Source organism: Mytilus trossulus, chromosome 3 (genome assembly GCF_036588685.1).
Source record: "Mytilus trossulus isolate FHL-02 chromosome 3, PNRI_Mtr1.1.1.hap1, whole genome shotgun sequence".
In the NCBI taxonomy this organism is placed as follows: domain Eukaryota; kingdom Metazoa; phylum Mollusca; class Bivalvia; order Mytilida; family Mytilidae; genus Mytilus; species Mytilus trossulus.
Window position 1 is genome coordinate 31,008,227 of NC_086375.1, and position 12,373 is coordinate 31,020,599.

The 12,373-nt window shown below is 32.0% G+C and overlaps 1 protein-coding gene across 1 annotated transcript; it reads left to right on the top strand.

The window, feature by feature from the left end:
* The first annotated feature begins 2,004 nt into the window (after positions 1–2,004).
* Positions 2,005–11,583, top strand: LOC134711227 (uncharacterized). Its single transcript, XM_063571700.1, has 5 exons — positions 2,005–2,159; positions 2,721–2,847; positions 5,583–8,915; positions 9,469–9,629; positions 10,200–11,583. The coding sequence occupies exons 2-3, from the start codon at positions 2,779–2,781 to the stop codon at positions 8,541–8,543; spliced, it is 3,030 nt and encodes a 1,009-aa protein (XP_063427770.1). The 5' UTR covers positions 2,005–2,159; positions 2,721–2,778; the 3' UTR covers positions 8,544–8,915; positions 9,469–9,629; positions 10,200–11,583.
* Positions 11,584–12,373: the final 790 nt, after the last annotated feature.

The following is a 12,373-nucleotide window of genomic DNA, read 5'->3' on the forward strand; positions in this document are numbered from 1 at the left end:
CATACGCTGAAAAGTAAGCCTTGTGTTTTAAGAAAGAATGTAAAATAGTTGGAAAAAACATTGAAACTCAAAATGTGTTCAATTAATTATGGGAGTATATATCAATTTCACCTTTCAAAACTGTACGTGCTTGTAAGCCGGGAGTACATATCTACTTAAAAAAACTGCTGACATATTGTTTAAAACCACAAAAAAAAATATACATACGTGTTTAAAAATAATTAGAAACAAAAATTATTATTAAAAACGGAAAAAAACACTTCATTTTTGCCTTGTGATAATAATGCATTTAATACATATCCCTTGATTGGTCATTTCTATCTTATAAACAAATATTAATCACTCTTAATAACAGAATAACACTTTTTATGTATCTTGTCTGTTTGAACCAAATGACGCTAGATTAACTGTTTAATGACATGCAAGAGGTATTCTTATATTCCAGAATAGACAATTCGGGGGAATTATTTCATAGAAATTATTAAGGATATCTACAACCTATTCCCTAACAGACAAAAACACATACACAACATTGAACAAAAGACAAACCAGTTACCAGGTTCAAAGGTTACCAGGGACTGCAACATGAATATATGATAGGTTGAAATTTATTATTGATTATTGCTCATATATCATAATTAAGTATGATGTAAAAACATATATATATATCAGGATGAAATTTTAGTAAGACAAAGACACGTTTTGGCAACAAAACAGTAATCCGTAACGTTCGAATCAAAAACGTTAAAAGGCCATACAAGCACGAAGCTGATGATCATCGAGGACCTAGAATTTCTAAATATTGTTGCCAATTACAGCTAAGGTCAACTTTTCTATGATTATAAAATCTTAAGTATTTCGACAGTTCTAAGTTCGTTTTTTTAGTATGGCTTTTTTAATGATAATTATTGTAAACATATAAGTGCTGACTACTGGACTGGAAATTACCTCTGTACCGATTCAGGAAAATGTCAGTTGTTATCTTATACTTCGTATCTGTGTGTTGTATTGTCGTTCGTTTTTAGTTGCATGCCAGTGTTTCTGCCTTTTTTATACATCTGCTTTCACCACATCTCAGTTAGAATTGACTCAAATTAAGTCACTTCTTCAAAGATGATCTTGAAGGATGCACTTAGGTGAAATTAAATAAACTAAACATATAGCTCCTTTTGTGGATATTTGAGTTTCAAAAATTGGCAGGAAAAGTCTCATTCAGACTTTTACTTTATATTTGCATTGATATTATGAAGGTCTCAAATTGAAAGAAAAAAATCAAGAATCTTCTTAAACTTTGGTAAATGAACCTTTATGGCATCTTTACATGCAAAGAAAATTATGCGTTATGGAGCAAAAAAGCTCACCCTGTACTGAAGAAAAAAACAAAGGAGTCTTTAACTGAGGGGCGAAAGATACCAGAGGGACAGTCAAACTCATAAATTTAAAATAAACTGACAACGTCACCTCAGTAGATTCTTAACGGACAAATTTGTTGAACTCCAATTAGTCAGTAAACCAAAAATGAATAAAAATACCAGCCCAACAATGGTGTACAGCTCACAACAACATTAACGTACCAATTAAAATGCACCAGATGCACATTTCGATAATCAATTTCTCTACAGTGATGCTCGAGGCTGAAAATGATTTAATATCAAAAATCTAGTATAAATGTTGGCCAGATTCTTCACTTGGAATATTCGTCTTTGAGCATTCCTGGTTTAAATTATACAGAATAGCGCTTTGAACCATGGAAATTAATAAAATGTTATTTTTATTCATTACTTAACATTTTTTTCAATGAACTTTAATTTCTAAAAAAAAATCAACACGTTAACAAATAATTCAACTCGTCTTGAATGGTTATTACGCTGATTCGTATTCATACACTTTTATTGACCAATGTTTTTAAAAATAATGTTATTGTCTTGTCAGCATTAATTAAATTGTACATTACAACGATTACTGTATTTTACAGCATCCGACATGTAACGACAATATGTGAGTCACTTATTTGTGAACAATTGCAACCACAACAGAAATAAACTGCTGTTGCAGAGATTTATCCAATCAACTGCTACATGTAGTAGCAAATCATTATAAAAAAGGGGGTGCGTAATGTTACCACAAGGAAGTCCTTAACAAGTGTTGCAGCAGTTTCGGTAAGTCCACATTATGTCCATTAACTTACCATAAATTATCACGGTGCTATTGTGTTTTCGAAAATTAAAAAAAAACAAAAACAATAGTCGTCTTACATTTTCGTACATTTTTTTCATTTGTACGAAAAGGATATATTTTTGTATATCATATGTAAACATTAAATTATATATAAATTAAGTAGGAATTTCATCTTTCATATCAAATGAAACAGTTATCCTATAGACATGAAAATAACCAACTACTGGTACTCCAATACGTTTTGCTAAATGGTGTTTATATAAATAATTAGCTTAAATACCTATTTATTATATTAAGTTCAAGCATATACCTTATCTGTTTTAGTTTGGCACCTTCTGTCCTTTCATAAATCATTTTCGTTTATATGTTTTTACATTTTCAACTAAATCCATGCATTTCGAGTCAAATAACTTGTATTTGGAATTTATCTGTATTGCATATATTCATACAACAGATAAAACTCAAAGAAATCCTTTTTTATATATTATTGTAGGAATTGCTTTCTTTATCTGTTTATATTGATTCCTTTCCTATCATTTCAGATGCGGAGAGTGACAACTAAAATCACTAATCTACAAGTTGAAAGTTTTATTCATAACAATGTCAAAAAGAGGGAGAACAGGGGTTGAAAACGATTCGTGCAAACAGAGGAAGAGGCACAATAAGCAGGTCAGTTGTTGAATTTCGATTATAGTCTAAACAACAATTAATAAAAAAAAAATGATTTTGAAAATGTATTGATGCTATTTAACCCATCGTTTGCTTTCTCTCACCTTGATGCGTATAGATTCTTTAAACATTTTTAAACTATTCTCATAACATTGAGAAAAAAACGTGAAAATAATGTTGGTAGTCTATTTAACTGAAATATAAAATAAAAAAACATTCAAATTTTATTCAATTAAGATTATTCTTTTAAAAATCTGACCTTCTTACTAGGACGTTTTAAATGAAATATATAAGCCTTGTGTTTGATTGTTAACACGAGGCGGAATGATTATGCATTCTAAGTTCTTCATGGAGTTTTTTTTACATTTTTGACCAAGTTAAGGAAAGAGGGTGTTTTGGTCAATTAATAAGATGATTATTTGAACTCCGATACTTTCTTCTTTTACAAGTATCCAGTTGTACAGGTAAATTTATAATTATTAAATTTTTTATTGTTTCTTGTAGCGACATGTTTGTTTGCTATCATTAATACATTGAAGATAACCGTACTTTATACTTTTGGCTTTGTGTTTATTTTAGCCAAATATTGTTCCCAAAATAATTGTTTAAGTTCCATTCATCTAGTTTCGTACTTGGTATGTTTTTTATTAGCTTCGTTCCTATTATTTCATATACTTTTAGTTTTAGTTTTATCCATTTAGTGTCGTAGTCCAAAAAGTTGCTTTTTTTATTTAGTTTCTATTGCAAGTTATGTTTATTAAGTTTGTATTCAGCTTCAAGTTTTGAACATTTCATTTCGACATCAATGACTCTCAATGTTTTCCCGGGGTTGGTCATGGCATGGGTTGAGACAACATACGATATGTGACATTATATCACATACAGATATACAGTACCGTATTTTTGCTAAAAAGAACGATTGCAGGACAAATGTCAATACACATAGTTCACTAAACTTCTTGAAAAATCAATGTTAAGCTTGATGGAAGAATACCCAATCCCATATAGTTTTTTAATGCTGTATCGTTTTCTAAATAATAACACTTTTAAGTTTGTACAATAAGTTGAAATTTATTTTATCGGTTTGTAGAATATAAAAGGCGCAAAAGAATTGATAATCCAAGCCTGTGTTCAAATTGTTATCAACTACTTTGTCTGCTGAATTATTCGGCGATGTCCCGAAACAACGCGAATAGACTTGGATTGGGAACCGCTGTCTCCTTTTTATCTATTTTTATATGGAGTCCCGTGATACGTTTTTATAGCAGTTTGTGTTTAAAAACGAAGTAAAATAAAAAAAAATGTGATAATACACTCTATAACACAATCTGAATAGATGAATCATCCAACATGTAAGGACAAATGAAACGTCCGTCATAAATAACGTTCAGATAGATAAATTGTTGCATAAAAGGACTCAAGCGGATGTTTTTTACATAACTTACAATCATTTGGGTTTTTTTCAGAAGTGTTTTTGGACTAATGCCACCAAGTGTATCTGGGCTATACTAGATCACACTAAACACTTTCCATTTTTTTTTAAAACTTGTTAAAATTAAGAGTTAAGTTTATACTGTGATGACTTTGATAGTTAATTAATAATCAGATGTGTTAATCATTACAAGTTCTTGTTGCATTTGCCAGACGGAAACTACTGTTGTGCGTGTCGGAAATAACATTTTGGTTTTTTTAAATTAAACCCTTTCGTTTAATCGAAACTTGGATCTTTTTTTAGTTTTCAACATCTAAAGAGCAACAACGACACATTGCATGGTGTTTATTTTAAATCAAATGATAACATGTATATATCTAAAATGAACAAGAATATTTACGCGATTTTCGTGTCACTTATAACTTTATTATTTTTTTTTACCACGTTTCTGGAATCGGTGGCCCGATGTATTTCTTGTTTCTAGTGGGTGATTGTAGAAGTTCAAATATGAGCGATCTCTTGATTCGTATGTGTTGTTCACATGTTTAATTCTTGATTTGTAATTTAACTGTATCCGCACTCCTATCATTCATATTTTAGAGTATACCATTGTTGTATTTTACAGCGGTTTAATGCATGTTTATCATCAAATAGTAAAGCCCTCATCATTTGATTACATATCAGTGTTTTATTATGGAGTTCATAATGCTCAGTCTTTATTTTTATTTGTTGTTCTGTTTTTTATCTTTTCGCCGTTTTAAAATATACCAATATGATCTTTTGGTCCTCGCTAGTGCTTAATAAATTCAAGTCAATGATAAGATTAATTACTATAAACAATAAATCTTTAACGACAAATATTTTCAACTGTACAAAACTTTGTTAAAACAATGCTGACGGAGAATGAGTCAACTGTTTAAAAGTTGAAGTCCTGTTGTTTTTAAACACGTGTCGTCATTGATGGCATAAATATAAGATGGCAAACATACCATATGACGGTTATTCAGAACATGTATTGATAGTACTGTAAAAGAGGAAAGACAGATACCAGCGGGATAGTCAAACTCATAAGTCGAAAATGAACTGACAACGCCATGGCTAAAATGATAAGGACAAAAAGACAAACCATAGTACACATGACACAACATAGAAAACTAAAGAATAAACAACACGAATCCCACCAAAAACTACGGGTGATTTCAGGTGCTCCAGAAGGGTAAGCAGATCCTGCTCCACATGTGGCACCCATCATGTTGCTTATGTTATAACAAATCCAGTTAAAAGATCTTTCCCTTGTTTATAGGAAGAAGATGAACCCGCTCGACAAGAAAGAAATTACAAAAATCTACGTTTTGCTCAGAGAGGTCTTTTTGATAAGCGTAACAAATATGGCATTTTTGTAACTATCAATCAAGCCACTATTCAACCTTCTAAACTGGATGTTATTTTAAATATGTATAGGCCATTGTTTAAAACAGCAACTGACATGACAGATAGAACTCGCATCCTAATAGCAATCGATCCCAAACTTTGGAATCAAGTATGTGTTAAGAAGAAATTAGAACTACGACCTGATGGACAGTATCTATTAGACAATTCACAAAAATTCCTTAATACAGGCGGGGACATTTTCTTTTACATCAAATCTGACATAAAGGCAAATGCTGACCAAATACTGGAGCTACTGAAAACAGGATTAAAAGATGCAGGGATAACATGTAAAGATTTAAGTATCACAAAATCTAACGAATATGGCAATACATTGATAATAAATGGTTCTTTTAGAGAAGGATTAGCGAATTTGTCTGACCGTTGTTCTGTCGACCAACTAATTCTGATTGGGGAAAAGGACAATGGCGAAATAGGGGGAACATATATGATGACTCAGAAATTCAAAACCCATTGGGAAATCTTAGGATCAAAGCCCGATTCAACAAAAGAAGAAATGATTGGTAGGAAAATGTTTGGACTGGGCATTATTCCATCACTTTCAGAAAGTAGTCATATCAAACGCGCTCATACTTTAGACGATTTTCCTCCTCCCCGTAACGTATCAAAAGGTCTCCGTCGCATCTTTAGACAGTCGATGCCATATGGAAATTGCCAAACTGATCCCGGTAGAGAAGAAGGTGCTTTCTATATATCCATTGCGAAATCAACGACGATTTTCCATGATATATTAGAGAATATCAGTGGGTGCCCTGGAACCACCTTTGACGCTTTCATAGATGTATTTTCCTCATTAGAAGGAAGTTTTTGGTATGTCCCAAGCTCTGAAGAGTTAGATCTCCCAGTTGTTGACAATATATATTGTAGAGTTGATTTAGATGATCAATGGAACGTTCCACGAAAGAATAAATACCTTTTCTACAACCACAAACAATACTTGCATGAAATCGATAAGGATGATGGTGATGTGGACCGCGTTTCAACTAGAGTGCTACGATTACTACAGTATACATTTGAACAGTGGAATAATGTATGGTTCAAAAGAACAGTCGTTTCTGATATTCCCGACTTGTCAAAGATGTTAAAAAACTCAGAGAAACATTTCCTGAAAGAAAGCATTCCTATTCGAAAAGGTTTGGCCATTAAGAAGTCTCTTGGTGAATTATTTACAACTGCAAACATACAAGCAAGCATCAGTAACCCCTCCGAATTCTATGGCTGGAAGTCTGATCTTTTCAACATACATCCTGATGGAGTTATAGTAGGACGCATGCCGAAAGACAGCACATTCGGCCTTGGGAAGAAAGTGATGAAGTACCTAAATGACGATGAGAGGATGACGTATTATTTATTGGGTCTTAGTGAGTCGTCTGCCGTTGATCATATCATTCCTGATTACAAAAAATTGTTAAATTTAGGTGTAACTGGTCTTATAGAAGATATAAAAATCAAATACGCTAGAGACAAAGGTAATCATTTCTATGCATCATGTATTTTGGCATTGGAAGGCGTAAAGATGTATCTTGATAACTATAGTCGTTTAGCTGCTTATTTGTACACTCTTGACAATGAATATTCGAACAGCCAGAGACAAAACCTTGAAGAAATCATAGCTCGAATGGAACATCTTTCAACAGGCAAGCCAGAAAACTTTACTGAAGCAGTGCAGCTAATATTCTCTATGTACTGCTGCTTTCATTTGATTGGACAACCCGTAGCAGTAGGAAGAATAGACGAACTTTTGGCACCGTTTGTTAACCAATCAGCTAACAATACTACATCGAATCAGGATGTAATTGATTGTTTTTGGATAAAATTTGGTGAAAGAGTAATATTGGACCCTCATGAAGCCACAGACGTTACCAGCTGGGGAAATTGTGCAGTGCCATACTCGTCAGATGGTAATTTTCCTAGAGGCGATTCTTTGAATCGGTGGGTACAACAAATTACTGTTGGAGGTTATCCCAGCAACCCGAAGTCTATCCAAGCGATGAATGATGTGACAATTCTATGCCTGAAGGCTGCAAAGCGTCTTCCTTTAAACGCTCCGTGTTTGTCACTGCGTCTTCATAAAGGAATGAATGAGGAAATATTACAAGAAACAGCAAAATCATTACTGAGTGGTGGAGCACATCCAATACTTCTAAATGATGACAGAATAATTTCCGCTTTAGAGTCAAGTCCTCATCTTCAGAAAATGCCAATAAAAAAGGCTGACATACAAAACTACGCTTGCGACGGTTGTTATGAACCACTTTTGGGTGGAAAGTCTGAGTTTACATTCACCTACCTACCATTGCCATTGGTATTAGAACTTACAATCAATCAAGGCGATTCGTACGTGTCTGCAGGACCAGCATACTTGCAAGGGAAACCAAGTTCCTATCGATCTGTTTCAGCATCACACATTAAAAGTTTCAAAAACCTTCAAGATATATTTGAAAGCCATTTGAAAATTCAAATCGAAGGGTCTTTATATAAATTGCTAGCAAATTACGGCAATATATGGAAAGCATGCCCGGCACCATTACTGTCGACGCTCATAGATGGCTGTCTTGAGACAGGCAGGGATTTGTATAATGGAGGTGCAAAATATGTCGTCGCAGCATGTATGTTCATAGGTTTCTCTAATTGCATCGACTCGCTCTACAGTATACAGAAGTTATGCTTTGACAATACATCTGCATGTGTGTCTCTAAACGAACTTCTTATAGCATTGAAAAATGACTGGGGGTTTGACATGGCAGAGCCTTTTGTAGACGACAATGCAGGAATAATGAGGTCCGCCGAAAAGTACATACTATCGATCTCTTAGAGAAAGGGTTCTCAAATTTCCAAAATTTGGAACTGATGCTGGTGCAGAAAACAAAACCATACAGGAATTAGCTGAATGGTTGTCCAGTCTAATCGTTTCTACATTTAAAGAAGTGGTGGAAAACTCATCAGAAACGGATGCATTATGTCAGCTGTTTACACGCTTGAAAAAAGAGTATTCTACAACCAAAGCACCATTTGAGTGTATCCTTTGCCCTGGAAGCGGAACCTTTGAAGGTTATGTTGGTTGGGGTATGTCACTTGGAGCGTCTGCAGATGGAAGGAGGAAAACAATGCCAATTGCATCAGATTTCAGTGCTGCCCCGGTAATTCAAGATGGCAAATGTGAACCATCTCAGAATGACATTTACAAGTAAGTTTAATCATTCAATGACGAATACCGTAAACAATCTCTTATAAATTCATTAAAATTATTTGGGCCGTTTGTTTATATTCTAATTGATATATGTTCAACATGTTCTTAAAATGATTTTTAATACTTTAAAAACGCATAATTATAATAGTTATTTGTCATTTATATATGTTACATATTTTGAAGGAATATTAAAAATCCAATGTATTTTGTTATGACAGTATTTAAGAATATTTTACAATTTTACATTTTACATACTGGATAAATTTAAGCCAAACTTATTTATTCCAATTAAACTACGATTCTCATATCTACCCAAAAAAGAGAAGTGAAGATTTTCCTGCATAGCAAATATGTGAGAAAAAAATAGATCAATGCGAAGATACCATAGGTACAAAATGTATTTTTTTAAATAATGTCCTGGGTTTCCTTAATTAAGAATAAATAAGACTTATCTGTTAATTTTTTGAATTGCTCGGAATCATACTTTTTCTATTCAATATTGGACAAGCTGCAGAGACAGATCTTGAAATTATAGTTTTTAAATTTGCAGATCCATGAAAAACTGGGATCATGTCGAAATCAAAACCGGGTTTTCTAATGGAGCAGAAGTTGATCTGAATATACATGAAAACTTTCCTGAGGATGAACAGGTTAATTTTATCAGACGTTTTGCTAACGGTGAAGATGGGATTGGCGCAAACCTACTAACAAGTGAGATAAATAAAAAAAAGTTGTTGTGCTGCATACTGTTATGTGAAGTAATGTTTGAAATTTCGTTTTAATTTTTGAAACAAAATAATGATTTTGGGTTATAATGTTTATTTTTAACTTTTGAATAAAAATAATTTATTTCGTAAAATAACTAATTTAGAAATTCAGCAAAAGTGTATAGAAATTATCAAACACATTAATTAGATAAATGTTAACAATAATTCTTATAGTCAAATATTTTTCTTCATAGACTTTTTAAAATTCAATTAAACTTTACACTGATATTTTGTTTCCTAATTTTATCTACAATGTTAAATTTAAAATCATTAAAACTCCCCTGATATGTAAACAATGCTTTCTTTAAAAGAAATAAACCTTTTTTCGTAATAAAAGGATAATGAAAATGTGAAAAGAGTTGTTACTTTGGCACTCATATCACATCTTCTTATATATCTATCTCAATACAAGAAAATTGTCGTTTATGTTTTAAATTTAAAGCACAATGATAGGTAAAATCCACGTGCTTTTTTTTAATTATGTATAAGTAACTAAAAAACATATATTTTTCAGTCACATGTGCTGATGAGGACACCTATCAACAAGCTTGCAAAAATTCCGAAAAGTACGATTTGGTAAGAGTGAGAATGGGAGGTTGGTCAGAACATTTTGTGGCAATGTTTAAAGCTCACAAGAATCAACATATGAGGCGGGCTTACTACAACCCACCTTCTCCCAAAACTGTTTCACAAAGTGGAGCTATCTGAACTATTGTTCATTCACCAATACAAGGATAGTGGATCAACATCACCATTGAATAAAGCTTTAAATTCTACCGCTAATATAGAAATATGGACAGCTTAAACTTGCTTACTTTATATTTTACTTAAATACTGTAAGTAATGCTAAGATGTACAATGCTGTCAAATCACGTTATTAAGTTTCTGTCCATTGGACAAAAGTATAGTAAAAATAGGATTCATATACTAGTATATCATATAAAACTACATTATCCTGATTCAGAGTGATTTTGTGCAATTTGATGTGTAATAAATTTCAGTTCAATTTTTTTTATTACGTCAATTGGAACTGTCTCCCTTATTTATTACGTCAATTGAAATTATCTTCTTTATAACTTTGGCCGAAGAAAAATAATAAAATTTGAGTTGCTTTACAGTCCTAATACTTTTAATTTTTCAGACGTTTAAACTAAATATCTAAAAATACATTTGGTTGATATTGTCCTAATATTGAATTTGAATATATTAATATGTAATTTGATAAAATCAGGATAAATCGATACACAGTGTTTAATCCTCCTGGTTTTTTTTTGTGTTTTTTTTTACATATATTCGGAAGCCTCTTGTTTTATCCATGTAGGGCCATTAAACAAAAATGGCGACTAACCCCTACTGTTTCTTTTATAATTTGATTACATATAGTTAAAAATGACATCTTTAAAAATCTTATTAAATCTTTGTTACTTTTTTTTACGTATTGACCAATACAAATGGTGTCGATATTAAACGTATTAAAAATCTAGAGAGATTCTTTTTCTGCAAAATTTTAAATGGCTTATATTTCGAAACAAACACTCAGACCCTCGATCTTTTCCTTTATTTATAAACTATCAATTTATATCATTGTTTTTAAAATCTTCTTATTTTGAAAATCCTTAATAAATTTATTCATGTTTAAAGTTTTAAATATCATATATGCATGTAGATATCAAATCGTTTCCTAATGCAAATATAAGATAGGTGTGGACTGATTACCAGCTGCATAATTATCATTTAATATTCCAAAGACAACTACATTAAGGATGCTGATAAAGATACCTTCAATAATCATGTTATTTTGATAAAATAAGATCTCTGTATTATTTTATAAAATGACTGTGCGTTTGTGAACATTGTATTCATTGTGTATAGCAAATAAATATAGAAAATAAACATAATGTTCTTCTATTATTTTTTTTTCAGCAGACAAAATTTAAGAGATTATACGAATTACACTTTTTTAAACAAGCAAATCAGCACCTAATTAAAAAAAACAGTCTACAAAAAAATTTGAATACAGTTTAGGCAAAGACGTTTGGATTTTTATCAATAAAGTCAATAATCTCACACATTAAAACAAAAATATCGATAACCACAATTCTCAACTCAGCAATGCAGAGACACCAAAATTCGTTGTACCAAATATATCCCTGGTTACACTTAAAATTAAGAGCATTGATGACCAAAATTTTAAGGTTTCGTCAAATACAAATACTTGAGTCCATGAAATCTGTGATGAACACTTTATTTTTGGTTGCGTCTACATATAAGACGATTCGTTTGATCTATGAAACCCCAAAAACATTCCAGCGGTGCGTTCGATCAGAAACAACTTTATCATTATTTTGCAATCATTCTCTATTTAGATCAAAGGTAATAATCGATCACGGGATTGTAAACATGTGAAATTTCAACTTTGCTTCTTTCCAATTCAGGCTCTAGATCTTATAATCTCCATGGATAGGGGACTGTTATACCATTCGAGATTTTTCTATCTGTAAAACCTGGCTTTATCCAACAATTTCTACATTAGAAAATGCCTGTACCAAGTCAGGAATATGACATTCATTTTCAATTCACTTGATGTGTTTAGAGCTTTTGATTTTGACACTTGATAAGGAATTTCTATTTGGATTTCCCTTGGTGTTCGGTACTTTTGTCATCTAATTTTCTACGTAGAACTATGAA

Coding starts and splice junctions, on each gene's coding strand:
- LOC134711227 (XM_063571700.1), top strand. CDS start 2,779: ATGTCAAAAAGAGGGAGAACAGGGGTTGAAAACGATTCGTGCAAACAG. Junction 2,848..5,582: donor GGAAGAGGCACAATAAGCAG/GTCAGTTGTTGA, acceptor CCTTGTTTATAG/GAAGAAGATGAACCCGCTCG.